A 26,796-nucleotide genomic window follows, 5' to 3' on the forward strand; every position below is an offset into this window, starting at 1 on the left:
ATAGTTTTAGCTTAGTCATTGGTAAACTAATATTTTCATATGCTTTTTTAGTAATTTATGTTTCAAATTAATCTTTAATATTTAGATATATTTTGTATAATTTTTTTTTATGATTCAATGGATTCATGTATTGCCTTAATCTAAAATTTGTGATAGAGTAATAGATTTTTTAGCCAAAGTATTCAGAATTATTTATTTTTCAAAAAGAATTTTATTTAAGTTGATTTGACACCCATTGATATACAATGAGCTCTTATACTTTTAATAAGTGTTAAACTTAGGATTTTATGAAATTTAAAATTAAGTGAATACCATCTTTGTGCACTAAGATGTGACTTTTAGAAGCTTGTACATTCTTAGCCTAGTTTCTAAGTGACAAAATAAATAATGATATTTCAATGTTAGTTTTATATATTGCTTGAATTTCTATAAAATTCCCTAATAATACAAGATAGTTTGGTCTTTAGTACTAGTGATGCAAAATTATTTTAGAGTTTAGGCTTTAAGGTTTTGAGTTTAGGATTTTAGAGTTGAAGTTTTAAGGTTTTGAGTTTAGGATTTAAGATTTGGGGTTTAGGGTTTAGAGTGGGCGCACGAATCAGATTGGCCATGCTCACACAATCTTGTAATAGCAACTAACGGCTTCAATTCAACCATATGATACATGCATGGCACGAATTGGTTGGATCGTATTTCTGGGAAACGGAGATTGATGTGTTCGACCAAGACAGTCTGCTGGTTTAAATAAACATTACATATTACACGATACCTCATCTTCTAAAGGCCATTAACATTAAAAAACAGACCGACACTGCGAAGAACAATCAGCGTCACCCCATATTACATGATACCTCATCTTCTAAAGGCCATTAACATTAAAAAACAGACAGACACTGCGAAGAACAATCAGCATCGCCCCAGTGCAGCATAAATCAGGAACTTGATATCATGGACAGCCTTGTCATGATTTCTGTGGCATATCTCCACATATCTCACTTGCCCACAACGGCAATGGAGCCTGAATCCGGACAGGCATGCCAGTGATGGGGTGCTCAAATGACAAACTTTCCGCATGTAATGCATGAGTGTCGTATGTTATTCCCTTCCATTCATGAAACCCACCATACTTGACATCACCTCTGATTGGAATTCCAAGATACTGGCAGTGGAGGCGAATCTGATGCGTGCGCCCACTCTGAGGGTATGCCCTGATCAAAATTTGATCGCTCTTCTTGCCATCATCTATGCTCCTTTCAGCTTCCTTTTGGACTACCACCGACTCTACATCATTCACTTTGTGATCAATAGGCTCTCTGAATTTTCCTTTTCCATTTACGAATAGAACTTCAAAGGATGTGACCATATTCTTCACCATGGATCCACCTGGAAGTGTCCTGCCAATTTCCTCCGTGGAGTACACGCGCCATGCACCAAACTTTGATCTTCCATGACCAGAGATTATCCTGATCTTGTTCCAATCTGGTGCATACCCGATGCAGAGTGCCAGGTAAGTTTTCTTGACTTTGTGATCAGTAAATGCCTTCACCAATCTACCAGCAGCTTTGTGGGATTTGGTTATGACCATAAGACCACTAGTATCACGGTCTAGCCGGTTCGCCAGATGAAATTCAGGTTTGACGATCACAGACCCTGTCAATTTGGGACATCAGAAGAGACCTGAAAGAGGTAAAAGTATAAAGTTTTTGTAGCTTCTACTCTCGCAACACCATTTTATGTCCGTTTGAGATGGATTGACTTAGCATTTCCTTAAGAATCTGCAAACTAAAAAGACATAAGTACTTCTTTCATCAATTCTCCGTGTTTGGAAGATGTCTAGCAGATGCTGGTTCAAATTACTGACAACTCGCTCATTTGTTCACCCAACCAGAACTGAAATGGAATGGTAGCTTACGATCAGCAAGAAGTAATCACTCAGCCTAAATGATAGTCTCTGTGTTCATGAAGGGAAAATAAGAAAAGAAAGAGGGAGATGAATTAGGTCATCTTGGGTTGTCATGATTGTGTGTAGATTAAACCAATTTTACATGGAGCTATCCACATCCTAGCTATTTCTGAATCGGAATTCGTGTAAGATGTAGAATGCTCTACAGATGTTATGTTCACCTGACACCAACTTTCTATAGCAAGTACCAAACAGAGACAAGTTCATGCCACATAGGAACTTGCCTCAAGAACTAAAAGGCTGATTCACAATAGAAGTTCATATAGATAAAAGGGGAGATAGAAGCTTATCAAATCTGAAATTCTGAGAATAGTCTAGAATAAGGGAAGATCACTAATGTTAACAGGTGGAAATACACCAAATAGAATAAGTCGGCAACTTCCTTTTCAATCCAGTATTTTCTGCATTATCCTCTCTTGTTCATCCACAATTCAGTTTTTTGCTTTAGGGAGAGCAACTAGTGCTAAAGATGCTGGTATTACTTCAAAGGATTTATCTTGATGTGAGCTGGGATTCCCCAGTTTACTCAGGATTTTGGACTTCAATGATCCGAATTCTGTAATGGACCGAGATGGTGCTAAACAATCCAAATCCTGAACGAAATAATACCTTTGATGGTAAGATCCAACATGATTGTTTTATGTTTGTATCATCAAATGTACTTCAATTAAATGTTCTCCATGTTCTATATGAGATATTTGCAACAATAACACATACAAAAATCTAATACTAACTTTCAGAATATATTTTAAAAGTTTAAGTTTTTATTTAAGAACATTAGGAAAAAAATATGAATCAGATACAAAAACCTATAACTTATTTTGACTTTTCAGAATACATTTTCGAGATTAAGTCAGATTTTATATTTAAGAATTTTTCAAACTTCAAAAACATGTTTTTACATTCATTAATTTCGGCAAAAAATCATAAGTGTATTATAAATTTTAGCATCTATTTTGCCAGTGTCTGAACATCATTGTGTTGTGATTTATCCTTATTGTTTATCCTCCAACATATTTCATATCAGTAGCCAAATAATTTTAATTTTTGACTAGAATCTAAATAAGTCCTTTGTATTGTGGTGTTCCATTCAGCTTTGCTTACCAAAATTAAGTCTTCATTGTCAACCTAGATGATATAAGGTCCTTGTAACTTATTACCTTCAGTACAAAGTGAGCATAAACAGCCTTGCCTACCCAATGGTTGTGCATTTACGTGATGCATCTGTTTTTGTGCATTGTTATTCACAATGCATATCTCTGGTATACACAACCTCCCATAGAAAGAAATCTGTGTCTCCAAGATGGTGGCACAGTTCAGTTGTGATATTTCCATCAGACAATCGATTGGTAATGACACATAATATGTTCTAATGATAGTTTTTTTTTTTTTTTTTCTTTCCTTCTTTGTCTCCCCAAATTTCTCTATAACCTTCTAAGAATCAGGCATCTATCTGCTTTTAACTGAGTCGCTGAGCTCTATCCTTTTGCCAATTCCACGTCAGGTAAAGCCGGTTTCACCTGTTTCTCTTCTATTGTCATATCACTGAATCATGAGTCCTTCCTATCAACTCTACCGTGTACGTAATTATCATTAGCAGATAAATTTACATTAAGAAAAAAAGGGTCCTATTTTGCTTTTACTTAAAGACAAATTCAATAGCATTTGAAACGATAATCATGTGCTTTTGAGAAATTATCTCCTTCTATCACCACTCAATTCGTCATGTTGAGCCATATCGTTGCACCTAAAACTGACAGAAGGAAATAATATGAGATCTGGAACTAACCCAAAGAGGAGGAAAGCGAGGAGAGGATGGCCTCGCAGTACACCCCGGAGGGCTTGTTGGCGACCACCAGATACTGGTCCTCGAACACGATATCGGCGGCAGAGAGTGCGTATTCCCCGGACCTCGCAGCCGCCGACATCGCTCGATGGAGCTCTACGTTCTTCGACAGCGGCGGGTACGGCGGCGACAGGGGGGTCGGGTAGTTTCCGGAAAGCACCTCGGCAGGACCGTCCGAGGTTCCGCTCCCGGGATCCTTCGTCGACAGGGCCGCCATCGACCGGAGCGACGGTGGTGAGTGGATGAGGCGGAGCGCTTGCGATTGAAAGCAGAGAACACGATTGGTGTGGAAGGGTATTTTGGTCATCACAAAAAAGTCGGAGAGCGATCATATATATATATATATATATATATATATATATATATATATATAGTCACACCACCGTGGGTGAGCAAACCGTTGGGTAAGCTTACCTCACGCTGCGAAGATAACAAGATGACCCTTTTTTTTTTTTTTTTTTGCAAAATCGTCCGAGTCGAGCAACTTTTTTCTCACGATCGGCGATCGGACTCGCAACGGGTCCGGTCACGTGCACCTTTAGTCTGACTAGCGCGACGACCGGACTTTAGTTGAAGGAGGAGGTGAGCGGACTCTTCAGTGAACGTACCGTGATCCGGAAAATGAACAAAGCGCTTCAAAAATATTATTTTGCCTGCGAGATCATAAAAAAATCGGTGCTCTTGTTCCAACTTGCAGTGAGCAGAATCCACACCACATGTCGTGGAAGACGATCCCGGACGCAGGCGGCCTGCTGCGCGACTGGAGTAAGGAAAGATGAGGACTGAAAGCGCCCAGCCATGTATCGCTGGAAGGTACGTCCGATCTGGTTAGTACTTGGTTGTGGCACTTCACCTCGGATGCATGCACTCGCCAGTCGACTCGGGATTTTACTAGCATAACCACAAAGGAGTAGGTGGACCAATCCGATTGTAATTCTTATGGTGCTCGATCAGTTCACATATGCGATCATGAAATCACAGGCGTACATACTTTTTTTCTTTTTCAATCTTCTAAACAATGATATATTGATCATGGTTTGATGAAGAAAGGATATATATTCCACTCTGTGATTTTGTTCATTAACGCATTATCACATACTCCAAAATGGTATTAATATTCACCATCAGCCTTTAACTAATAAACAGGTAAAATTTACCTCAAGTTCTAGCCCTTATTAACCACACTTCAAATGTTCAAAAACAAATAGCTTATACTCTTCTGCTAAACATATATCATCAATTGTTTTTTCTATTATAGTTGAACACTATATTTGTGGATGGTCATTATATAAAATTATCTATTGGTGGTAAGGTTGATTCTTGTCCTGGAAGGCACTCCCGGAGATCCATGAATAGGCAAATTATTTGCCACTAGTTATTGCAATCAATTGTGCAGGGAAAAATTTTGAAATGTACAATCATTCCGGTGAGATCAGACAAACAGAGAGACAGTTTGACATCTGATGGACAACTACTGTTAGAAGGAACTAAGACTAGCTTTCCTTCAACCCTTCCAATAAGCAAGAACACCATAAACATCTGCACACCACATCATACGACTGTTCTGACATGCATACTCTGTCATGCCTGTAAATTATACTTATCTCACAACCAATCTCATAGTGTTACCATCAAAATTTGAGCTCTGCATAGCCCTTAACAGGACCTATTAAAGTCAGAGCTTCTTTAACTGCCTCCATTAGGTACTCTGGATGGTCCTCTATGCGTGGAAGACCATGCTGGGTGGGCATTTTGTGCAAAATTTTTCCAACAATCTGCAGCACATTGTCATTAGTAATGACTAGAGTGACAGAAAAGTCTACAACCAAGAAAAATGTGCAAGTCCTAAAGCAGTAACCCCAAACCAAGAAGCTGAAAAGCTGTTCTCTTTTTGCTTAAAATGGAAACCCAACTATAATGCAGAATCTAACTCTTTTGACCAAACTTAAAACTTACAAAATTTGTTGAGTTTATAGCAAACCTTTAAGAGAATTTAAACTAAACATAAAACATCCCACAAATTTAAGGGGAGACATTCTGCATCGATGACATAGTAAAGTTTCCTATTAGAATAGAGAAGCTGAATATAATGCTAATTGTTCAATTCAGTAACCATCACAAATAGAAAAATCAGGACATGCTCGGGAGTCAATACACTGGCTCAACATGTACATACTACAGGCCATAGAAAGGTGGTCAGCAGCAAGAAATAAGTGATTTATCATTTAGACCTCTTCGCTATCTATCAGTAAGGGACAATTTCAATATTCACTGATAAAAAATCTATGACTACCAAGCTTTGCTGTAAAGCCAGGGATAATGTGAACATACAATGTAAAGTAGCAACTGTATGCTTGCCTAAGTTACCATTTTTTTTTTCTACATACCATTTCATCAGTTAGTTCAATATTGCAGCTTCTAAATTTTAGCATGTCATTGTAACACTAGGACAAAAATGAACATCTTACTTATTTCCTAGTTGTGTGTATATTACAACCCAATCACCCAAGGTCCATACATAGGGTATTACAAATGTCGACTCACACCATCTAGACCAATAATCCATATTATATAATGAAGACATCTACTTTGAATGTATATCGAGTGTCCCATATAATACACTATGCATCATGATGCATGTTTGTTCACCAACTCGACCATGGATTTGTCTTATGTTATGGCAATTTGGGAACATCTTCAAATCCCCACACTCATCAAAAGAAGAAAGGAAGAAGAAACCAATCAACAAACATATATTCCTGACTAAACAGATCTATGCGTGAACGTTGATCCAAAATCCAATTAGGAAGAAACTATTACTCAGACATACAAGGTAGTAATGCTATTGATCAGAAAAATGACTGTAAACTTGGTAAAAGAAAGTTCATCTTGAAAACCAGTTAAAAAGTGTAGCATGCACGCAGAGAATTAGCTAAATTTTGCTTGAATTAGTGTAAATTATGACCTTTCGTGCATAGCCGCCATAAGCTATTCCACCAATATCTGCCTGTTCAGGACGAGCTTGTTTATCCTCATTACTTTTCTCTAAAGAGTTCCCTATAGTAAATACAGCAAATAGATCATAGGTCATCACATATGTTATGCATCTGATGAAGCTGTAAGCAATGAACTGCTAATTGCTAGTGTGCAGTCAATAAGCTACAGTAAGAAATTAATAACTAAGACAACCCTGTCATTTCTTGTCTTTTTCACAAAGCAAAGTATTCTGCTTTGGTCAATTACATTGGTTAAGAGTATGTAAAGAAATATCATAAAGCAGAAGGCATATACTTCCAGCTAACACTAATTGCTCTTGAGCAGTTGAAACCAGAATAAGCTCTGAAGTAAATTCACTAAAACACAGAGAGAAGTTGTAAGAGTAAAATCAGACAACCTATGGTGCACCAAGTACAAAGGAGCCTACCATCAATGGTCATCGTCTGGAAGATCCCTTGTTTCTTTAAGCTCTTGATAGTGAAAGCATTAGTGCCACCAGCCAACTGATAAAACCCTTAAGAAGCCAAATTTGGTAGAATTATTGATCCTGCTTCAGAAAGGTTTATGTCGATCACTATTTACCTAATCCATGTGTGTTATCCTGCAAATCTACCATGAGGCTTGTTTCTTGCAGCAGCCAAATGAACAGCAAAGTCTACCGCCTCTTTTGTTGCACCTCTACCAATGTCTCCACTCATAGGCCGGCCATCCAACTATTGTAATGCAAGTATATATTTACAATATCATTTTGTAGGACAGAATAACAGATATATATGGAAGGCATTATACACATGTACATGAGTACAGAGATAATTTCGAAATAGCAAAACACAAAACAGAACACTTCGGAAGCAAAAGATATATACAAATATGGACCACCATCTGGTATATCCTAGTAGAATTTGATAGGACCGTTGTGCCAAGGTGTAAATATAATATATAAACAAGAACAAATGACTCACAGGGATATGGAATATGACAAATTGTATGACTTGTATGCAAGGTTCGCAATACCGTACCGTACCGGAGTTTCGACCTAGGCTCGGTACCAGTATGGTACAGTATACCGCTCGGTACACCCAGGTGTACCGAGCGGTATATTCAGGCGTGCCGATCACTGTAGCAGTGCTACAGTGCTACAGTAATGCTACAGTGTCGGAACGGTAACATATGGTCCGCGTACCGAAAGTCCGGCGGACCGGTACGTACCGCCCGGATCGGTACTGCAAACCATGCTTGTATGTATACATTCTAGACCTCCATATGGTCATTCATAAAAATATAACAAAGTCTTACTAATGTATAAAAACAATGATATTCACTTTATTCTGCATTTTTATCAGACTGCATGTAGTTCAATATTTTCTCATAACACTTTAATCAAATTCATTTCTGTTCCTAGTTACATTTTTTTGTTGCTAATGATACTTAGTCTTCTTTCTCTATTTGGCTAATTTCTTGATACTTCACCTTGGTATAATAGGATATAGGTAGGAGCATTTGCTTTATCATATTTAAGCTGTCTAACTAAACCAGGCTAAGATTTAGAGGTGAAAATATAATGTAACATGGAGATCATCAGGTCCATTTCAAAACATGCTTGAAAAACTTTAATCTTGTGATCCAGTAAAACTTGTGAATGACAACCTGGACAAGGATCCAAAAACAGCAAATACCAAATATTTAACATTAATTTGCAAAATCACCATTGTATACTGACCTGCCATAGATTGTAGCATTTAATAGAAGGCTCCATTATTGCATATATCAGATTCATCACAGGCAAAGTCGATTCACCAACATTGGGCAAACTAACCTGAAATGTAAAGTATAAAAAGTCAAAAATTGTTGTTTTTGTCTATTGTTATCTGATAATGTATCAGAAAAGACAAAGGCTAAATGATTTGCACTTTAATCAGATAATTTACATCATCTGTTTTAAATGCACGTTTAGATTATCCATATGAAACATTTAAGGAGTTTTCTTTGTCCAACCAAATTTAAAACCCATACGTTCCGAGAATCTAAATGACTAGCACATTGGTCAAAATGAATTGCACTTAGTAGTACTAGCTACCCATAGGGGCATTATGAGTGGATGATGTATCACCCAAAAGACAACATTACAAGAAAAAGTGAAAAAAGGGAAAAAAAAATCTATTCTGATAGTCTTACTCGTGGTTTTTTTTACCACAGATAATAGCGTTGCTTAAAAGACAACATTACACAATGAAGAAAAGAGAAAAAAATCTTAACAAGAACTGTCATGTCTATTCTGATAATTTTAGACATGGGTTTCTCGCCCAAATAATTCAACCATACAATTTTACTCATGACATTTGTTTTAACTTTATCATAATCTACTAGTAGCCATTAACTTGAGTAGAGTAATAAATAATATGTTCCAAGACTCCTCTTCTGGTTATAAGCCTTTGCCACAAAAAAGAAAAATAACCAAATACTGCTTCTAACTACTGAGAAACTTTAGATATGTTCCAAATTCATTCTTGTCATAAGAACTTTAAAGTTAATTGCAGCTTCCTTTTCTCATTTTCCATCTTCTTTCCAAATCTGTAAACCTAACCTACATATCTCTAGGTAAGGAAAAACTTTGATATAAAAACTTGTTTCAATTTGAACATGTAATCGATCAATGATCTATATTCTGGCACTTTGCTGGTCATGTAAATTATGTCATGACCCGACATGATAGCTCCACTGGTCCAGTAACTAGGATAACACAGACCTTTGACTGTAAGACCCAAAATGCTTCAGCTTAGTTTACTAGTAGCAAGTCCATATTGTCTTACATACCATGGCAAACCTCTTTGATTTGTAACTCTAGGTATAATTTACTCTCCATATTTGTGGTGTCATAGGCTTGCTCAAATTACCCCTTTTCACCTGTAAAAAATAAATCTACCAATATATCAGCTATGATATGTATTAAACTAGTTTGTTTGATGCATAAAGATTATAGGCTTATCATTGTACCTAGTGTAACAAGGTTCCTAAAATATCCCCACCTAAAAATCGTCAACAATTTGTACTAGCATGTTTAACAAACTGATGACTTTTCAGGACTCTTTTAAGTAACACTCTTATGCATCATTAACATAAATGTCATGTATTGCATCAATTTAATTTTAAACCTATGATCTTTAGCATCAATAAGCTAAGAGCCTAAGACCAAGATTATTATGCTATCACATGAAGGATCTTCCAATTTATGAAGTAATAAGAATTACTTACTGCATGGGAGGATGGATGCCAGCTGCAATTGTTTATAATTAAGAAAATGCATAGATTTTGGTTGTTGACAACATGAAAGATGTTACCAAGAAGAAATATTACTCAGTAAATTCTGGAACCAACTTACTGCTACTAACTTCACATTTTCTAGTGAATCACCCAAGCTATTCCAAAGCTCACTGAATAAATCAGTGCACCTATCAAGTTTTACAGTATATGTTACTTAAGCCACCAAGATATTGCAAAGACAACATTATTCAAAAGGCCAATTCCTAGTAAAGGGTTTCTTGAGGAAAACAGAATAACCCAAACCTTCCACTAGTGTGTATCTCTATTGCATCCACGTCACTCCTTTGCAAAAGCTTAGTTGTAGTGCTAGGATCCCTAACATAAGTAATAGCTCCTAAAAGAAATCAAACACAACAGAAATTCAACAAAATATGACAAATAATAATATGAATTCGGTAAGTCATACAACATGAAATTTTACTTGACTCAGAGATTTAGAATAAGTAACAGGAACAACAGAACAAATAGAAAAACTCAAATATCCCTTTTGGTCAATGTAACAAATAGGAGAATAAGACAACGACAAACAGCAGTAATTCTGAAGTAATGAAAAGGAGACAGTACCCACTTATTTTATCATAAGGACAGATGGGGAAGCATCGTCCACACCCATAGCAGCGTTCTGTGATCACTCCACCCTGGACAATGAATAAGTCAACTAAAAGCCACATCAGAAAGATGCACAATATTAACAAGACAACATGTATTCGCACCTGAAGTTTACCCCATTCTGTGTTCTGCACAAGCTCACCTTCCTCAAACACTCTCTGTAGCAATATTGCAGTAGCAGGGCAAACCTTTTCACATGGTCTAGGACAATCAGATGGACAATCCTCGGGATCAAATTCTGGGCAAGGCAGAATAGCTTAATGCTTCAATAGAAATTATTCATAAGTTTGTATAATACTGGTTTTTAATAGACTGATATCTCAATCGCAAGAGGGCGTGGATTCTCATACGAGATAGCAGCTTTCAGTAGCATTTAATGCATAACAAGCAGTTAAATTCTCCCTATTTAAGTCTACTGGGCAGGCATACATTTCCTAAAGAAAATTGTTTCCTGTCCGGGTATCCTAGATAATTAACCATTGGCTAGTGACAAGCATAGTATCCTGTAGCCGTGGTGAAATCAGAAACTAAATGACTATATAAACATGGCTAAATGAAAATGAACTCTATCTATAACTCGAAGAACTTGAGCTAGAATAAGGTTCACTATTTGTCCACTGAGAGCAATGGTTCTACCAGCTTTACGGAAATGAAGATCTTCTTTGTCATCGTTGACACTGATCATCACCCACGGCCGGTTAACCATAGAGATTGACATCGCAGCAGCGATCCCCTCGTTAACGGCATTAACCACTGGTTCATCTGCTGCACAATCAATGCAGTCCACTACGCAAATCCCCGTCGCCCATCATCAGTATATGAATTTTCTTGAAATATGGTGGGATACGAAACCATCAAACTTCAGGATCTTAAATACCTCCGGCGAGAGTGTAGACGAGGGATAGATTCCTGACATCGGCCGCGTCCTGTTGAAGAAAAAAGGAAGGAAGGGAAATGTGCGGTCAGAAGAAAGAAAGAAAGAAGGGTCGGGGATTGGGATGTTGGGATCATATTACTGCCTTGCTCTTACCTCGAAACTGGCGCCGCAGATGAGCTTGACCCAATTCCCCCGACGGAGGGATTCGATGGGATGGGGGAGATGCGACGGAGGAGGGATCTCGACAGTGGAGCGGACGAGGGTCTTGACGGACCTGAGACACCCGCCGGGATCGGAGCAAATCATCGAGAGGGCCGGAGGCGAGTATGCACAACAAGCGAAGGCCGTGGGAAGAGGCATCGGTCGATGGAGGGATTTCGAAGAAGAGGAGCGGATAATGTCCGCCTCCACCTACTTCGGCAAAGACAAATATCTTGGCTTGCCAACCGTCTGCCGTATAGCTCAGGCACGGGTCTCAAGAAGGAGCCAATCAAGTATCGGCGCGAATCTAAAGGCGTGACAGATGTTTTATTACCGGTCGATCGTTGACATGATATTAGAAACGGCACGTATGACCGTTTTCACGGACGGTTGCGAGCGAGACTTGGATCCCGGCCAGCGTTCCCTCGTTACCCTAACTACGAAGACCACCCCGAGATATCGACTCTCTCGCTGTACTAACACATATATAAATGCTCTTTTTTTTTTTTTTATGTATAAGTGCACTCTTTGAAATAGATAATTAATGCTATCTCTTGAAAATAATCAAAACTTATTAAAAAATAAATATTATTATTGAAGAATTTACTATACATCATAAATCACGGGATATATAATCTCCCTAAGTAAAATACTATCTCACACATGGATTTAAGTTTCATGGGTTTTTGCGCACCAATCTTCTCACGACGATAAACACATCTTTGAAAAATTTGAAGATTTTATTTTTGTGTTCTTCCACTCATGTGATGCCCCATAAGATTTTCTTACATTCGCAGCCCGTACCATGTGGATCATCGCTAGAGAGGAGGACAATTGACCTCCTTCAACCTCTCACACAGATATGTAGAATTTCAGGGATATACGATCTCCCTAACTAAAACACATCTTTCTTATACACGTAGTTTTCGATTTTGGTTTTTGTGCACCAATCTTCGCATGATCATGAAATATTTTTGTGAAAATCTAAGATTTTTTTTATTTTATATTCTTTTGCTATGCATATTATGTCACTCTAAGATTTTTCAATAGTGGTATCAGAGCCAGATTATTTATACAAAATATTAGTTTTAAAACTACGTGTGTTATGTTTTAGAAAGGCTTTTGATGTCAAAATTATTGACCCAAAAGGAGAGAAAGGGCAACAACTATTGCTACCTTTATAGGTTGGCTAAAGGCTGCTTACAACCTTGGGCGAGAGCTCCCTTGCTATCGTCCTAGCCACCAACGGGCAGGGGTCGTAGGCGGCCGACGAATGTCTTCTTGCAATGGTGGCACTTATAGGTAGGGCACCCATAGGTAGGTCGTCTATAGGTAAGGGTGACGCTCGCCTGCAGAGGCAATCACTTGAAAGGTGGCAGTTGGACCACCACGCTATCGCAAGGGCAGCGCTTGCGAGCACATCGCTCGCATGCGGGCCGCTCGTGGGTAAAGCACCCGCGTGTGAGCCGCTAGCGGGGTGGCGACGGTAACAATGTAGAAGGGTTTAAGATTTTTTTGGATGGAAAGATAATTTTACGCCTCTCAATTTTAGAAATTCTGAGATTTATCCTTTTTTTCTAAATTACATAAATATCCTTCATATAAAAAAAACCCTTACGTATCCCCAATTTTTAAAAAATATATTTAATTAAAAGTTTAATTAACTATTATTATTTATCTAGTAGTCCTATATAATGATATATACATGTGATATATGATGTGGATAAATGATTATGGACCGTGTGATATGATATATGTGTGTGATGTGATTATTATTATTATTATTTGAGCTTAGAAGCCTCTATTTTTTCTCATTTATTATCAGGACCGTGTGATATGATATATGTGTGTGATGTGATTATTATTATTATTATTTGAGCTTAGAAGCCTCTATTTTTTCTCATTTATTATTTGAGCTTAGTATGCTTGTGACTAATCGTTATGCCGAAAAGACTTCATGCTATGAGTTCGAGCATTGGGCTAGAAGAATCAGATATTGCGTCAAGAAGATTGGATGTTGCGGGAGGTCAACATGCCGATGGATCGGGTAATATGCCAAAGGTTCGAACGAAGCGTTGGATGAACTAATAACATAGTGGACAACATATGATTCATACTTGTAATCGTGTATGTAGATTGAAGTTGTTTAGGTCTTAATTGAGTTAGTTTCGAGTGTCATCATGCTAACTCAATTAGGGGCTATTGGGCTTGAGTCGGGGCTGATTTGGACCCATTAAGAGGCTCATTTTTGAAGTCATTTAAGGTCTATAAATACCTCACTCATTTTTGCTTGAGATAATATAAAAAAGAGTAGGAAAGACAAAAGAATATTTGAGGAAAAAAAAGAGTTATAATCTCTCTTCAGAAAGTAAATCTTTTTCTCATAGAATTAGAAGTTTTCTTATAGTTAAAAGCTTAGGTCGAGATCCACAAATTTTTCCTATATATCTAATTTTATCACAGAGTTGATAAATATTTTTTTATTAATTATTATTATTGAGATGTAAGAATAATTGATAGTTATAGTGATTATTGTTGAAATTATTTCGTGAGTTATTTGAGTTGAAGTTATTATTATAGTTGGAGAGTTAATAGGTTACCTAGGATGATGCCTCTATGTGTTATCCATGTGTCCACGAGACATCTTGTTCAATTTTTTATTAAAATTTTTATTATTTTTATTAAATTTTTGATTAAATTAAGTTATAATAACTAGTCTCGTCTTCTATCTTTTTTCGGATATATTTCATCATCATATCTGAACTATGAGAACTGATCTTGTCTTTCTTTCTTCACATTTCAAATATCAACTGAGTTATGATCATATCTGATCAATTGAGCGGCTACTGCAGTCGGAGAGCAGAAGACCTGAACCTTCTCTGTTTTCCAACCACCGCCTTGTCCATCGTCTATGGGCCGCCCCCTCTTTTATTTGACAAACCCACCATCATATTAATCTTTATTATATTTTTCGCTTATAAATTCAAAAAGAAGTGAGGGAGCCAAGAAAATAAATATATATATAAAAAATCCAACAAAGGTTGGGAAGGCCACAAATAAAAGAAGATTATAAGGGTGGGATACGTACGCAGCAAAGTACGACAAGTTCCATTCCATTTTAAAACCACATAAGTCACTCGTACGAGTTGCATTCGCCCATTATTTTATACATGAAATAAAAAACAGGAAAACACGCACAGCTCGTAGCTCCAAATTAAACTTAAATGAGCAACCTTACCAACGCTCATGAAGCGGCATCAGCAATTACGTTGATGGTGGTCCTAAAAGCCATGAATCGCCATTGACATAGTACGTCCCCAGGAAAGGTTGTGCTTCCTCGTGGGTCAGTAGACGAGCCCAGTGAACTCTGCCTGTCCAGTTAGCACCAGGCCCACCGCATTGGAACTCCCCGTAATACACCCCGCTTCTGCTTCAACCAACAACAAGCGATCAAACGGACCTCAGCGGTGCGTGTTTCCAAAAACAAAATGAACGAGAAGAGCAGCTTAGTTGATTTACGCTTCAGGGCGGTGGATGCGCCAACTGTTCCAGCCTTGTGGTATGACCACCTTGTCCATGAATGTGTAGGAGAAGACGACCCTCGAATGGTCTCCCCATGCCCTCCCCAGGTACACCAGGCCGCTTCCCGTGATGGTGCTCCTGACGAACGAGAACCCGCTCTCCATCGACGCCATGTTCCGTTTCTGCGCAGTTAGTGCTGCAACCTTCTTCGCTACGGAGTTGAGGTAGCAATTCTGTATGCATATACACAACATATTTCATGCAAACAACAATGGTTGGGCACCGCCTGGGTGAAGCAATTAGTGGTTGCGATGTGCATGGTCATCAGCTCGCTAAACCCGTAATCACTTGTTAAAGTGAGTAAACTTACTTCGTACAGAGATCTGCCGTATCCAAAGATGAAGTCCACTGATCCCTGGATGAAGCAATTCTTGAAGTAGTGAAGACCTTTGTGATCATACAGAGTGTCTTGCTCCCCATAAAAGCTGCAATTGTAAAAGGCAGCCTTGTCTCCAGAAACCCGAACTGCCACCGCCTGCCCTCCCCTCTGCCCGACATCCGGGACCGGAGCTGTGTTCTGCACCAATATATACATATATAGGGACTTGAGGTCTCAATTGTATGGGCCACCCCACCCAAAGGCTTGGCTTGATTTCTTGGGATGAGCATGCATGGGAATCCTATGTAGATGAAAGCATTACCTCGAACTGGATGTAGGCAGCTAGGAAGAAGTTGGAATTAACCGCAACGGTTGGAGAGCGGAAGGTTTTCAGAGCCCTCCCGTTGTCGCCCATCTTGGCCGCCGTGTCGTTTCCGCTAATGATCGGTGGGCTCGCCGGGTCACCTAACAAGGTGATGAAGGGCATGGATTTTGGGATCACTATCTTCTCCCTGCAAGCCCGCCAAGGGAATTCAGAGCATATGAAGATGCAGCTTCTCAACACCATTAACCGACAAATTAAGAAAGGAAGCATCCACTGTTATACAACTAAATAATAATAATAATAATAAACAAAATCGACCTTCACTGACACAAAAAGATTTATCTTGTTAATTAATGAATGCTTTTAACTCGGCTTGTCCTCAGCAATTGTAAGTTTGCGTTCTTTTCATTCGTTTATTATCTGCGTTTCCTCCTCTTTAGAGAATTGGTTTGGCTGAACAGTAAGTCTTTTTTTTTTCTCTCTCTTATGGAGAAAGCTTATTAATTTTCCGGAAGCATCCGTTGCAGGATAAGTTTCAGCACGCACTCTAGTCCAAGCATCATCATCAAATTAATTAGCCGCGCATTAGCAACGGAAGTGGGACTGAGGACAATCTTTCTTTTGACACCCACTACGAAAAGATATTCCATAGTGGCTGAAGGATGACTGGGCTTTGGCAAAGTCCAGTGTCACAGCAAGTGGTTGCTAATAAACAACGAGAGAACGGACCATGAAAAAGAAAGGAAAGAAGAAAACATACACCTTTTGGAGATTTTGCATTATGTTTCCGATCCGATATGATTTTATGGTAATCAGAGTGATGGATGCATGTTGACTTGAGTAAACTAGAGCATGCATGAAGCCAACTTTACCTATAGATCCCTGGTCTGATCTCTAATATCACTCTCCTCGTGTTGTGCAACGGGATTGTGCCTATGGCTTCCCTTATGCTCCTATAATTGCCAGTACCATCCTGGCTTACGATATACCTCACGGCTGCTGCTTCTGCCTTGGAAAGTTTCAGGTCGATGGCTCTCGGGCCGACGACTCCTGGCTCGCCAAAGACGAAACTCGGCCGGAATGTGGCGGCGGACTGCTGCTTATAGTTCTCCACGTTCCAAGACACCCATCTCACAAAATCATCTCCGTTCTCCAGGGAGGCCGAAAGAGATGCCAAGGAAAGAAAGGTGAGAACTCGTACGGAGGGGAAGAGATAGTGGATAGTGGTAAGGTGAGGAGCCATGGGATCGAGAGTGAATAAGTTGGAAGGTTTCAAATGCTGTCTTTTAAAAGCCATGGCATGCAGGTGGCACTAAATATCTGGATACCTGGATGACTGAGATGGGCCTACCGGAGCTAATGGCAACACTGAACCACCACCGTATAAGATGCCTTTGCCTGATTCCTAAAGTATGACTGCGACAGCAGGAAGATGTACAGCAAGAAGTATATATCAACCTTCAGCCACTGGAGATTAGGTTGTTGGGCATTGACATGACTCGAGTACAATCCATGTCTTTTATATTTTATAATTCATTGTCAGCCTGATCACTTGGTTGAAACAATCCATGCCTATTTTCAGGCATTCTGTTGTGGAACCACACATCGAGCTATCACAAATTTCACACTCCTCTTCCGACTTGTCACTCCTCTAGAATAGGTTAATCATGTATCTGAACATCAACTGGATGGTAGCCAGGTTGAGTAGGTTGCCTGCCTCTTGGATGAGCAGGCAGTTTAGATTTATGGTCATGAATTTGCAGCCCCTCAAATAAATAAACAGCAGTTCAGATTATATTTTTGTTTGTTTTAATGTAGTGGTTCAGATTCATGGATTATAGCATCATATATACCGAATGGAGAATACTATTCATTTATTGTTTTACTTATTCGTAATTACCAAAAATTTGGAACCCAGTTTGACATCTCGATGACGTTCTAATGACGACGTCATGAGATGATCAGTTTGACCACGCGTGGTTCGCACGTATTTGTATCATCTCTTGGTTGGTTCCCCATGATTGATGTTATCAAAAAAGAAAATAAAAGAAGTAACGTGAATGGTCCATGACAACTGTCTCTCTCTCTCTCTCTCTCTCCATGGTGGAAAGACGACGTAACATATTCCAATGACACGGCCTAGTGCCATCAAATTTCTGTCCGCTGGGCAAACGCCACGCGTTCATCAACCAGGTGAGCTGACAGAGACGATCGCCATTGATGCTCTCTCGCTCGGGGCAAGGAATGAGGTCCATGGTCGGGATTTTCCTGCCCAATCGAGATGCCAACCAACTGCTAATTAGTAATATTTACCTTCTTTTTTATTCACAAAATTGGGGTTCAGGATTCGGCCTCTCACTGATTATCACAGCTTTTCTTCTTCTTCTTCTTCTTCTTCTTCTTCTTCTTCTTCTTCTTTTGGTTGATCTTAATTAGAACAATCAAATAAAAGAGGGAAATATTGATGCTTCGTTAACACAAGTCGGAGATCAGGAGACTTCCAAAAGGAGAAACATCGAACCTGTTTATGTTTTTTGACGGTCATGGTAGCCGTCGACTCGTCCCCCGGGAATCAGGCAACGCCCAAACAGTGTTAAGATCCAGTAGAACAGCCCCCACGATGGAAGCATACGACGAGAAATTAAGTTGCGGAGCTGGAAACTTTGATTGGGCAATTTGGGACCATGTAAAACAGCTCAGCCTGAACCTCCATGACTTGTTCCATCTGCCATGAGCAAGTGGTTGGATGGCAATGGAAGCATCCCAATGTCCAAAACGGCATGATAAAGTGCACTGAATTTTGTTTGATACTTTCAACTGTTGATGGCAATGGTGGCAGCACAGAGGAGTTCGTGGGAGACGGTCCATTTTACAGCTGGTTCTCGAAAAGGCCGCAGACCCACTCACGCTGGGAGTTGGAGTTGAAGTTGGTGCGGGATACCAAGTAGAAACTCCGTGGTCTGGTCTCCGTACCTGCACTTCGTGATCTGTAAGCTTCGATGCATTCAGTATTTCCTTTAGCTTTAGGCCATTTATTTGGCGAGTTGGTGTTTGTGACCAACATATAACACTCGAGATTCCTAGCAAAATCAAATCACTCGCACTGCCAATCACATAACATTTTCAAGTCCGTGTCATTGGTGGAAGAGTCATCATACAATACTACTATATTTCAAATATTTGCTGACCTCAAGTCAGACACCTCGCCATCCTAGTGGTTGGTCAAACAACAGGATGCAACAACATTTGCTGTGAATACAAACCTTAGAAAGGCAATACATTCAATCATGGTACCTTCATTGTGCTGCGGACATGAAGCAGAAGAATGTTGATGCTGTTAAGGTGAACCACTGGAGTTAATGGATATTTTTCTCCTCCAGTTACAAACTGTATTAGTTTTATTAAAGAAATTTGTCTTAGATATTTCCTGATAATTGGGTGGTGGGTAACGTATCCTATCATATATAGGACGTTCCCTAGATTTTCTTAACTATTTCAATTAAACATCTGTATAACATTATATATATATATATATCTATCTATTAATTACTAATTTTTGATATTGTAACAAATAGAACATTGTTTATGACCCATCTAACCTTGTGATACAGTCTCATCCAATACAATGCAAACTTATTAAACAGTTGCTTAGAATCTCCTTATGGTTGTAGTCCTTTTAGTAAAAATATTTTGAGTCTATTAAGGATTTGATCACCTTTTGAATGATCTCATTACATGAACAATTGTGAATAATGCAACTATATGAAATTACATGTTTGCAACTAATATATACATATGTATGTGACTTGATCACTTGTTCTACTGACAACATCACTCAGAGGGTGTGCTGTCTGTTGGTTAATATCTGCCATTTAATTTTGAACATTAAAAACTGTCATGCTACCACACAGTCAAGAGCACAATAGCTTAGCTGATAGATTATATTTTTTTATTGCTTCTGTTCCGTTAAAATTTAATCTTGGAGAATAACACTTTTGTGTGTTCTTCATAACTTGTTTCTGTTCTTATAGATTGAATGGGTCAAGTCCATTTGCTTGTTAATTTGTCTGAATGACAATATTTACCTCTTATCTGTTATGATCTGATATATGGTCAATTTTTCATATGTATTTTAGCTTGATATGTTTGGATTTGTTTTATTATTGGTAGTTTTAATTAGTATCATAAATTTTTTAATTTGTATGCCTTAATTTGACATTTGTGTTAAATAAACACTTAATAGTCCTACTTAATCACTGATTAGCATGACTCAAACAATGTTACATCTTAAATATTATATTTTTTATACCTTAGTTTGACATTTGTATTCAATAAACATTTGATAGTCTGTCCTAAAGTTATAAATATGTGTTACTGATTAGCATTACTTGAAGAATATACAGCATGAAAATGCTGATATATGAGGATGAGCTGGTGACCCTCAAGCATTGGTTCGAGTCACTAAAACAACTTTTCTACTTTAAGGGTTAAGGATTTGTGACCCTCAAGCATTGGGTTGCCTAATAATACTGACATTCCAATTATACTAAGTCAAAATTTGGTTTTGTCTGCTTCTTTATTGTATTGGTATTCTCGGTTGTATTTGCTTTGTCTTCCTTTTTATGACATATATGCACAAGGATACAAAATGTATAATGTTTGAAGTACATGCTATGATGCAATAGGCAGAAGCATACGGCTTTTATTTTTGATCAGCAATATCTGTTTAGGCTTTAACTTCCACTTTTTTCTTGGAATTAATATTCTGCTTCATATCAATTAATATCTCTTTTGATAATCATTAACAATTTCTTTGTGACCATTATATACCAGACTAATTTATATGTTAACAGGCTATTGTATCCATTGCCATTGAAGATGGTAATTATCTGCAAGAATCATGGGAGCATATATTTACATGTCTTTCACGGTTTGAGCACTTACACATGCTAGGAGAGGATGCTTCATTCTTTACAGCACCCCTCGCTGAATCAGAAGAAAGATCACAGAAAACACTTACCGTTACATCCATGAAGAGAAAAGGAAATGCTTTATAAAATCCAGCGGTAAGGGCTGTTGTTCGAGGTGATTCTTATGATAGTGCATCTGTGGGAATTAAAGCTTCTGCTTTGGTTACCCCTGATCAGATTAGTAGCTCTATTTCCAACTTAAATCTGTTGGATCATATTGGTAGCTTTGAGCTAAACCACATATTTGCTCATAGCCAAAGATTGAATGGAGATGCAATTGTAGCTTTTGTGAGGGCCCTTTGTAAGGTTTCTATGACAGAATTACAATCTCCAACAGATGCTCGAGTTTTCTGCCTCACAAAAATAATCGAAATTGTGTAAGTGTATTTTTAGTGATTTATTTATGTCTGCAGATGCGTCTTGTTTTCTTCAAAAAAGTGTACAAGCTACCCACTTTGATCTCATTGATACATATTTAATCCATGCAGGAATTATAATATGATATCGCATTCGATTGGTTTGGTCTCGCATCTGGAATGTCCTTGCTGAATTTTTTTGTTTCAGTAGGGGATTGTCAGAAAATCTTTCAGTTGTAATCTTTGTAATGGATTCAGTACGGTAGTTGGCTATGAAGTTTTTGGAGCGAGAGGAACTTGCTAATTATAATTTTCAGAATGAATTTTTTAGACCTTTTGTGGTTGTTACGCAGAAGAGTGTATCTTCCGAAATTCGTGAACTAATTGTTCGATGTGTTTCACATATGATTTTGGGTCGTGTTAATCATGTGAAATCTGGTTGGAAAAGTGTTTTTATGGTATGTTTGATTTTTTTATTTTTTATACTTCTTATGTTCTATGTGCTTATACTGGTCTTACTTTCAGAGATTACCTTAAATGAGAATGGCCTTTTTGGTGAAATATTGAATTAGAATTTTGTAACTTTCTCATCTATACTGAAGATTAAACTTGCTTGCATGTTAATAGGTTTTTACAATTGCTGCTGCTGATGAACGCAAAACAATTGTTTTGTTGGCTTTTGGGACAATGGAGAAAATAGTTAGGGATTATGTTCCTTTTATAACTGAGACAGAAACCACAACGTTCATCGACTGTGCTAGGTGCCTGATTGCTTTTACAAACAGCAGGTTCGATAGTGATGCAGGCCTCAATGCTATTGCATTTCTTCGTTTCTGTGCTGTTAAACTTGCAGAAGGTGGATTGGTTTGCTACGACAAGAACTCTGATGGTCATTTACGAAATGGAGATGCTTCAGATGGAAATAATTTGACTGAAAAAGATGATCATGCTTTCATTTGGCTACCTTTACTTGATGGTATAGTTTTTGGGATTTATTATTTTCATGCTTGCTAGTTCTACATTGCTGGAATTTTGGAATTTATTCTAATAAGTTATACAATATGCATTTTCAGGTTTATCTAACTTGACATATGATCCTAGACCAACTATCAGAAAAGGTGCTTTAGAAGTATTCTTTGAGTGTTGTTGTTTGTTGTGTATATGTGAGTGTGTTGTATGTGTGTGTGTTTATATTGTGTTGCATGTGTGAGTTGTGTTTGTGTATGTGTACTATGAGTTGTTTATATGTTATGAGTTGTGTGTGTTGTGTTATGAGTGTAGGTGTGTTATGAGTGTTGTGTGTGGGTGTTGTGTATTATTTGTTGTGTATATGTGTGTATGTTGTGTGTGTGTGTGTGCGGGTATTGTGTTTGTGTATATGTGCTGCGTTGTGTGTAAGTGTATGTGTTGGGTATGTTATATGTGTATATGTTGTGTGTATGTGTATTGTGTATGTCTTTGTATATTATTTTTGTGTGTATTGTTTATTGTGTATGTTATGTGTGTATGTATAGTAGTGTGTGTGTATTATATGTGCATGTGTATTGTGTCTAGTATGTGTTGTTTATGTGTTTATCTTTAGTATGTATTGTTATGAGTTGTGTGTGTATAGTGTGTATTGTTATGAGTTGTATGTGTGTTGTGAGTTGTGTGCTGTGTATGTTTTATGTGTGTGTTATGAGTTGTGTGTATGTTATATGTGTGTTGTTATGAGTTGTGTATTTGTGTCTTGTGTATGTGTTGTGTGTAGTGTGTATATGTGTATGTTATGTCTGTGTGTTGTGTGGTATTATTTGTGTGTGTGTTTTGAGTTGTGTGTATGTGTGTGTGTATTTTGTATATTATATGTTGTGTGTATATGTTATGAGTTTTGTGTATATGTTGTGTATGTTATGTGTGTGTGTATGTTTTGTGTTGTGCGATGTTTGTGTTGATTGTGTTATGTTTGTGTATTGTGTACGTGTGTCTTTTTGTGTTGTGCGTTGTTTGTGTTGTTTGTTATTTTTGTGTGTAGTATTTATTGTGTATGTTAAGTGTGTGTGTGTTGTTATGAGTTGTGTGAGTGTTGTTTGTATATATTATGTGTGTGTGTATTGTGTGTGTTATGAGTTGTGTGTTGTGTATGTTATGTGTGTGTGTTGTTATGAATTGTGTGTATGTTATGTGTGTAGTGTGTGTTGTTTGTGGGTGTGTTATGAGTTTTGCATGTATGTGTGTGTGTATTGTGTTATGAGTTGTGCATGTAGTGTGTATTGTTTGTGTGTATATATGTTATGTGTGTGTGTAGTATGTGTTATTATGAGTTGTGTGTATGTGTGTATGTTATGAGTTGCGTGTGTATGTGTGTGTGTATTGTGTATGTTTTATGTGTGTGTGTGTTGTTATGTGTGTATGTGTGTTGTGTATGTTGTGTTTGTGTGTTATGTATAGTGTGTGTTGAGTTGTGTGTAGTGTGTATTGTTATGAGTTTTGAGTGTATGTGTGTATTGTATATGTTATGTGCGTGTTGTTTGTGTGCTGTGTGTGTTATGTGTGTAGTGTATGTTGTTTGTGTGTGTGTAGTGTGTTATGAGTTGTGTGTGTATGTATGTGTGGTGTATTATATGTTATGTATGTATGTGTGTGTGTAGTGTATGTTATTTGTATGTGTGTTATGAGTTGTGTATGTTGTGTATATTACGTGTGTGTTGTGTATGTTACATGAGTTATGTGTGTAGTGTGTGTTGTTTGTGTATTGTGAATGTTATGAGTTGTGTGTGTTGTGTATGTTATGTGTGTATTGATATGAGTTATGTGTTTGTGTGTGTGTGTAGTGTGTTGTTTGTGTGTGTGTGGTGTGTGTAAGTTGCGTGTGTATGTTTGTGTTTTGTATATGTTATGTGTGTGTAGTGTGTAGTGTGTTTAGTGTGATGTTTGTGTGTGTGTTTTGTATATTATATATTGTGTGTGTGTTGTGTATGTGTCTATGTTATGAGTTGTGTAAGTTGTGTGTAGTGTGTGTTGTGTATGTTATGTGTGTGTGTATTGTGTATGTTATATGTTGTGTGTGTTTTGTGTATTGTGTGTGTGCCTTTTTGTGTTGTGCGTTGTTTGTGTTGTGTGATATTTTTGTGTGTTATTTAGTGTATGTTATGTGTGTGTAGTATGTGTTGTTATGGTTGTGTGTGTGTGTGTGTATGTTGTTATGAGTTGTGTGTATATGTTATGTGTGTGTGGTGTGTGTGTAGTTATTGTTTGTGTGTATTGTGTTATGAGTTATGTGTATTGTGTGTATTGTTTGTGTGTGTTATGAGTTGTGTGTGTGTATTGTTTATATGTATGTTATGAGTTGTGTGTATATGTTATGTGTGTGTGGTGTGTGTGTAGTGTATTGTTTGTGTGTGTATTGTGTTATGAGTTGTGTGTGTTTTGTGTATATGTTGCGTGTGTATGTGTGTGTATTGTGTATGTTTTGTGTGTGTGTTATTGTTATAAGTTGTGTATGTTGTGTGTAGTGTGTGTTGTGTATATGTTATGTGTGTGTGTGGTGTGTATTGTTATGATGTTTGAGTGTATGTGTGTATTTTGTATGTTATGTGTGTATTGTGTGTGTGTTATAAGTTGCGTATATATGTGTGTGTTTTGTATAGGTTATGTGTGTGTATTGTGTATACTATGTATATGTTGTATATGTTATATGTGTGTTGTGTATGTAGTGTGTATTGTTATGAGTTATGTATATTTTGTGTGTTGTGTATGTTATGTATAGTGTGTAGTTTGTATTGTTGTGAGTTATGTATGTTTTGTATATAATGTGTATTGTTATGAGTTATGTTTATATATGTTTGTGTGTTGTGTTTGTATAGTATGTGTTGGTTGTGTGTTGTGTATGTTATGAATTGTGTGTATAGGTGGTGGTTGTTATAAGTTGCATATGTATGTGTATGTTGTGTATATTATTTGTATGTGTGCTATGAGTTGTGTGTTGTGTATGTGTGTATATTATGAGTTGTTTGTGTATATGTGTATTGTGTGTTGTAATGAGTTGTATGAGTTATATATGGAAATGAGATATTAAAATTTGGAAAGGAATATATGTTAATGCCAAACTTGAAAGTATATAGATAGACACGTAAAGCCACATATAAAAAAAAAAATACTGGAATTTAGTATTATTTGAATTTGTATGCGGATTCGGATTCGTTTAACCCAATACCTGATCCGTTTGCTCACCCAATTAGGCTCTGTTCGTTACATTAGACTATCTTGTGGATCGAAGTCGGTGTCCAATAAGATCATAAGTGTTTATACACATCGATTAACGGTTGAGATGCTTTCAGCCAATGGATCTCATCCGTTAGATCGATGTGGACAAACATGGGAAAACAAAACCGGATGGTACGATTTAGGACATGCTTGGAGCAATCGGCGCCAAGAGCGGCATCCGCAGGCTCCTCCTCCGCCTCCTCGATTTCTCCGGCCACTTCTTGGCCTCCGCCGCCACCTTCGTAGAGTCCCCGGCGTTTCGAATACTCCTCACCTCCGCCGCCAACTATCAGAAAAGGTGCTTTAGAAGTATTCTTTGACATTCTCAAGGACCATGGTCACCTATTTTCATCCCATCTCTGGATCAACGTCCTTAATTCTGCAATTTCCTCCATTGTTAACAATCCACGGCATATGCTTGTTGGTCAGGTTTCACCAATGCGTAACTCTCAATATCTAGAAGATGATTCATGGAATTCTGAAACCGATACGTTAGCATCAAAATGCTTTGTTGACTTATTTGTCAGGTTTTTCGATGCAATGCGTTCACAGCTTGAAAATGTTGTAGCTATTATCACAAGTGTTTTAAGCAGTATGCTAACACAGGGATGGCTGCTTTACTCCATTTGGCTGCTTCAATGCTACCTGTTTTTTCGAACATCATCAAGATCATGCAAAATATTGAGGTTCCTGATAGAAACCATCCTTATTCTGATGGTGAACAATATTCAGATCATGAATTTATTAACGATGATGAAGGGGAGGGCTAATATGGAAACATCATCATATGCAATCATCAGAATGAAGAACCACATAAAGTGTTCAGCTCCAAATTGTACAGGTAACATTTCTCTCATAATAGCAATATTCTTCTCAGCTGTTCCTTTACATTGGAGGTTTTTCTTGATGTATTGAGTATTGACAGGGTATACTGGTTAATTTGTTTCCAAGTTAAAGCACATGAAGTCTTTAACCATTAAATGCTGGAACATTCTAATGGCATATATAGCTTAAGCATGACTTTTGGGGTCCCAAATTAGTTACATTTATGTTGTTAGCATTGCTCATTTGATATTGAATAAAGTATTGCAAACTGACTGGGCTTATGTTTTCCTACTATTTGGCTGGGCCATTCAGTAATTATAACCTAAAATCCGTATATAACTGCTTCATCGAGGCCTACCT

General features: G+C 37.7%; 3 protein-coding genes and 1 pseudogene across 6 annotated transcripts; 1 reads left to right on the top strand and 3 right to left on the bottom strand.

Annotated features, from left to right (window-relative positions):
- Window positions 1-669: 669 nt before the first annotated feature.
- On the bottom strand, window positions 670-4,131 carry LOC135644341 (RNA pseudouridine synthase 1-like). Its single transcript, XM_065161823.1, has 2 exons — window positions 3,753-4,131; window positions 670-1,650 (listed from the first exon to the last, which is right to left on the bottom strand). The coding sequence occupies exons 1-2, from the start codon at window positions 4,114-4,116 to the stop codon at window positions 962-964; spliced, it is 1,053 nt and encodes a 350-aa protein (XP_065017895.1). The 5' UTR covers window positions 4,117-4,131; the 3' UTR covers window positions 670-961.
- Window positions 4,132-5,154: 1,023 nt separating this feature from the next.
- Window positions 5,155-12,054, bottom strand: LOC103995511 (uncharacterized). 2 transcript variants are annotated; one of them, XM_009416107.3, is made up of 12 exons: window positions 11,767-12,054; window positions 11,614-11,662; window positions 11,373-11,522; window positions 10,841-10,974; window positions 10,696-10,765; window positions 10,371-10,461; window positions 10,186-10,255; window positions 8,527-8,622; window positions 7,420-7,519; window positions 7,234-7,320; window positions 6,775-6,866; window positions 5,155-5,584 (listed from the first exon to the last, which is right to left on the bottom strand). In XM_009416107.3, exons 1-12 carry the CDS (start codon window positions 11,971-11,973, stop codon window positions 5,441-5,443), a joined length of 1,290 nt encoding a protein of 429 aa, XP_009414382.1. In that variant the 5' UTR covers window positions 11,974-12,054; the 3' UTR covers window positions 5,155-5,440. The 2 variants fall into 2 exon arrangements, with proteins under 2 accessions (XP_009414382.1, XP_009414383.1); XM_009416108.3 differs by lacking the exon at window positions 11,373-11,522.
- A 2,845-nt stretch (window positions 12,055-14,899) lies between these two features.
- LOC103995510 (probable pectinesterase 53) lies at window positions 14,900-17,321 on the bottom strand. 3 transcript variants are annotated; one of them, XM_009416105.3, is made up of 5 exons: window positions 17,030-17,321; window positions 16,038-16,227; window positions 15,707-15,913; window positions 15,334-15,569; window positions 14,900-15,244 (listed from the first exon to the last, which is right to left on the bottom strand). In XM_009416105.3, exons 1-5 carry the CDS (start codon window positions 17,281-17,283, stop codon window positions 15,079-15,081), a joined length of 1,053 nt encoding a protein of 350 aa, XP_009414380.1. In that variant the 5' UTR covers window positions 17,284-17,321; the 3' UTR covers window positions 14,900-15,078. The 3 variants fall into 3 exon arrangements, with proteins under 3 accessions (XP_009414380.1, XP_009414378.1, XP_009414379.1); XM_009416103.3 differs by having other exon boundaries at window positions 16,913-17,319; XM_009416104.3 differs by having other exon boundaries at window positions 14,900-15,241; window positions 16,913-17,318.
- A 1,339-nt stretch (window positions 17,322-18,660) lies between these two features.
- LOC135644310 (brefeldin A-inhibited guanine nucleotide-exchange protein 1-like) lies at window positions 18,661-26,550 on the top strand (annotated as a pseudogene).
- Window positions 26,551-26,796: the final 246 nt, after the last annotated feature.

The sequence above is a fragment of the Musa acuminata genome, chromosome BXJ3-8, assembly GCF_036884655.1.
Source record: "Musa acuminata AAA Group cultivar baxijiao chromosome BXJ3-8, Cavendish_Baxijiao_AAA, whole genome shotgun sequence".
NCBI lineage: Eukaryota > Viridiplantae > Streptophyta > Magnoliopsida > Zingiberales > Musaceae > Musa > Musa acuminata.

Coding starts and splice junctions, on each gene's coding strand:
- LOC103995511 (XM_009416107.3), bottom strand. CDS start 11,973: ATGCCTCTTCCCACGGCCTTCGCTTGTTGTGCATACTCGCCTCCGGCC. Junction 11,663..11,766: donor TCTGCGGCGCCAGTTTCGAG/GTAAGAGCAAGG, acceptor TTTCTTCAACAG/GACGCGGCCGATGTCAGGAA. Junction 6,867..7,233: donor CCAGACGATGACCATTGATG/GTAGGCTCCTTT, acceptor TATTTACTATAG/GGAACTCTTTAGAGAAAAGT.
- LOC103995510 (XM_009416103.3), bottom strand. CDS start 17,283: ATGGCTCCTCACCTTACCACTATCCACTATCTCTTCCCCTCCGTACGA. Junction 15,914..16,037: donor CTGCCTACATCCAGTTCGAG/GTAATGCTTTCA, acceptor ATATTGGTGCAG/AACACAGCTCCGGTCCCGGA. Junction 15,245..15,333: donor CGCATCCACCGCCCTGAAGC/GTAAATCAACTA, acceptor TGTTGGTTGAAG/CAGAAGCGGGGTGTATTACG.
- LOC135644341 (XM_065161823.1), bottom strand. CDS start 4,116: ATGACCAAAATACCCTTCCACACCAATCGTGTTCTCTGCTTTCAATCG. Junction 1,651..3,752: donor CTCGCTTTCCTCCTCTTTGG/GTTAGTTCCAGA, acceptor CCAAATTGACAG/GGTCTGTGATCGTCAAACCT.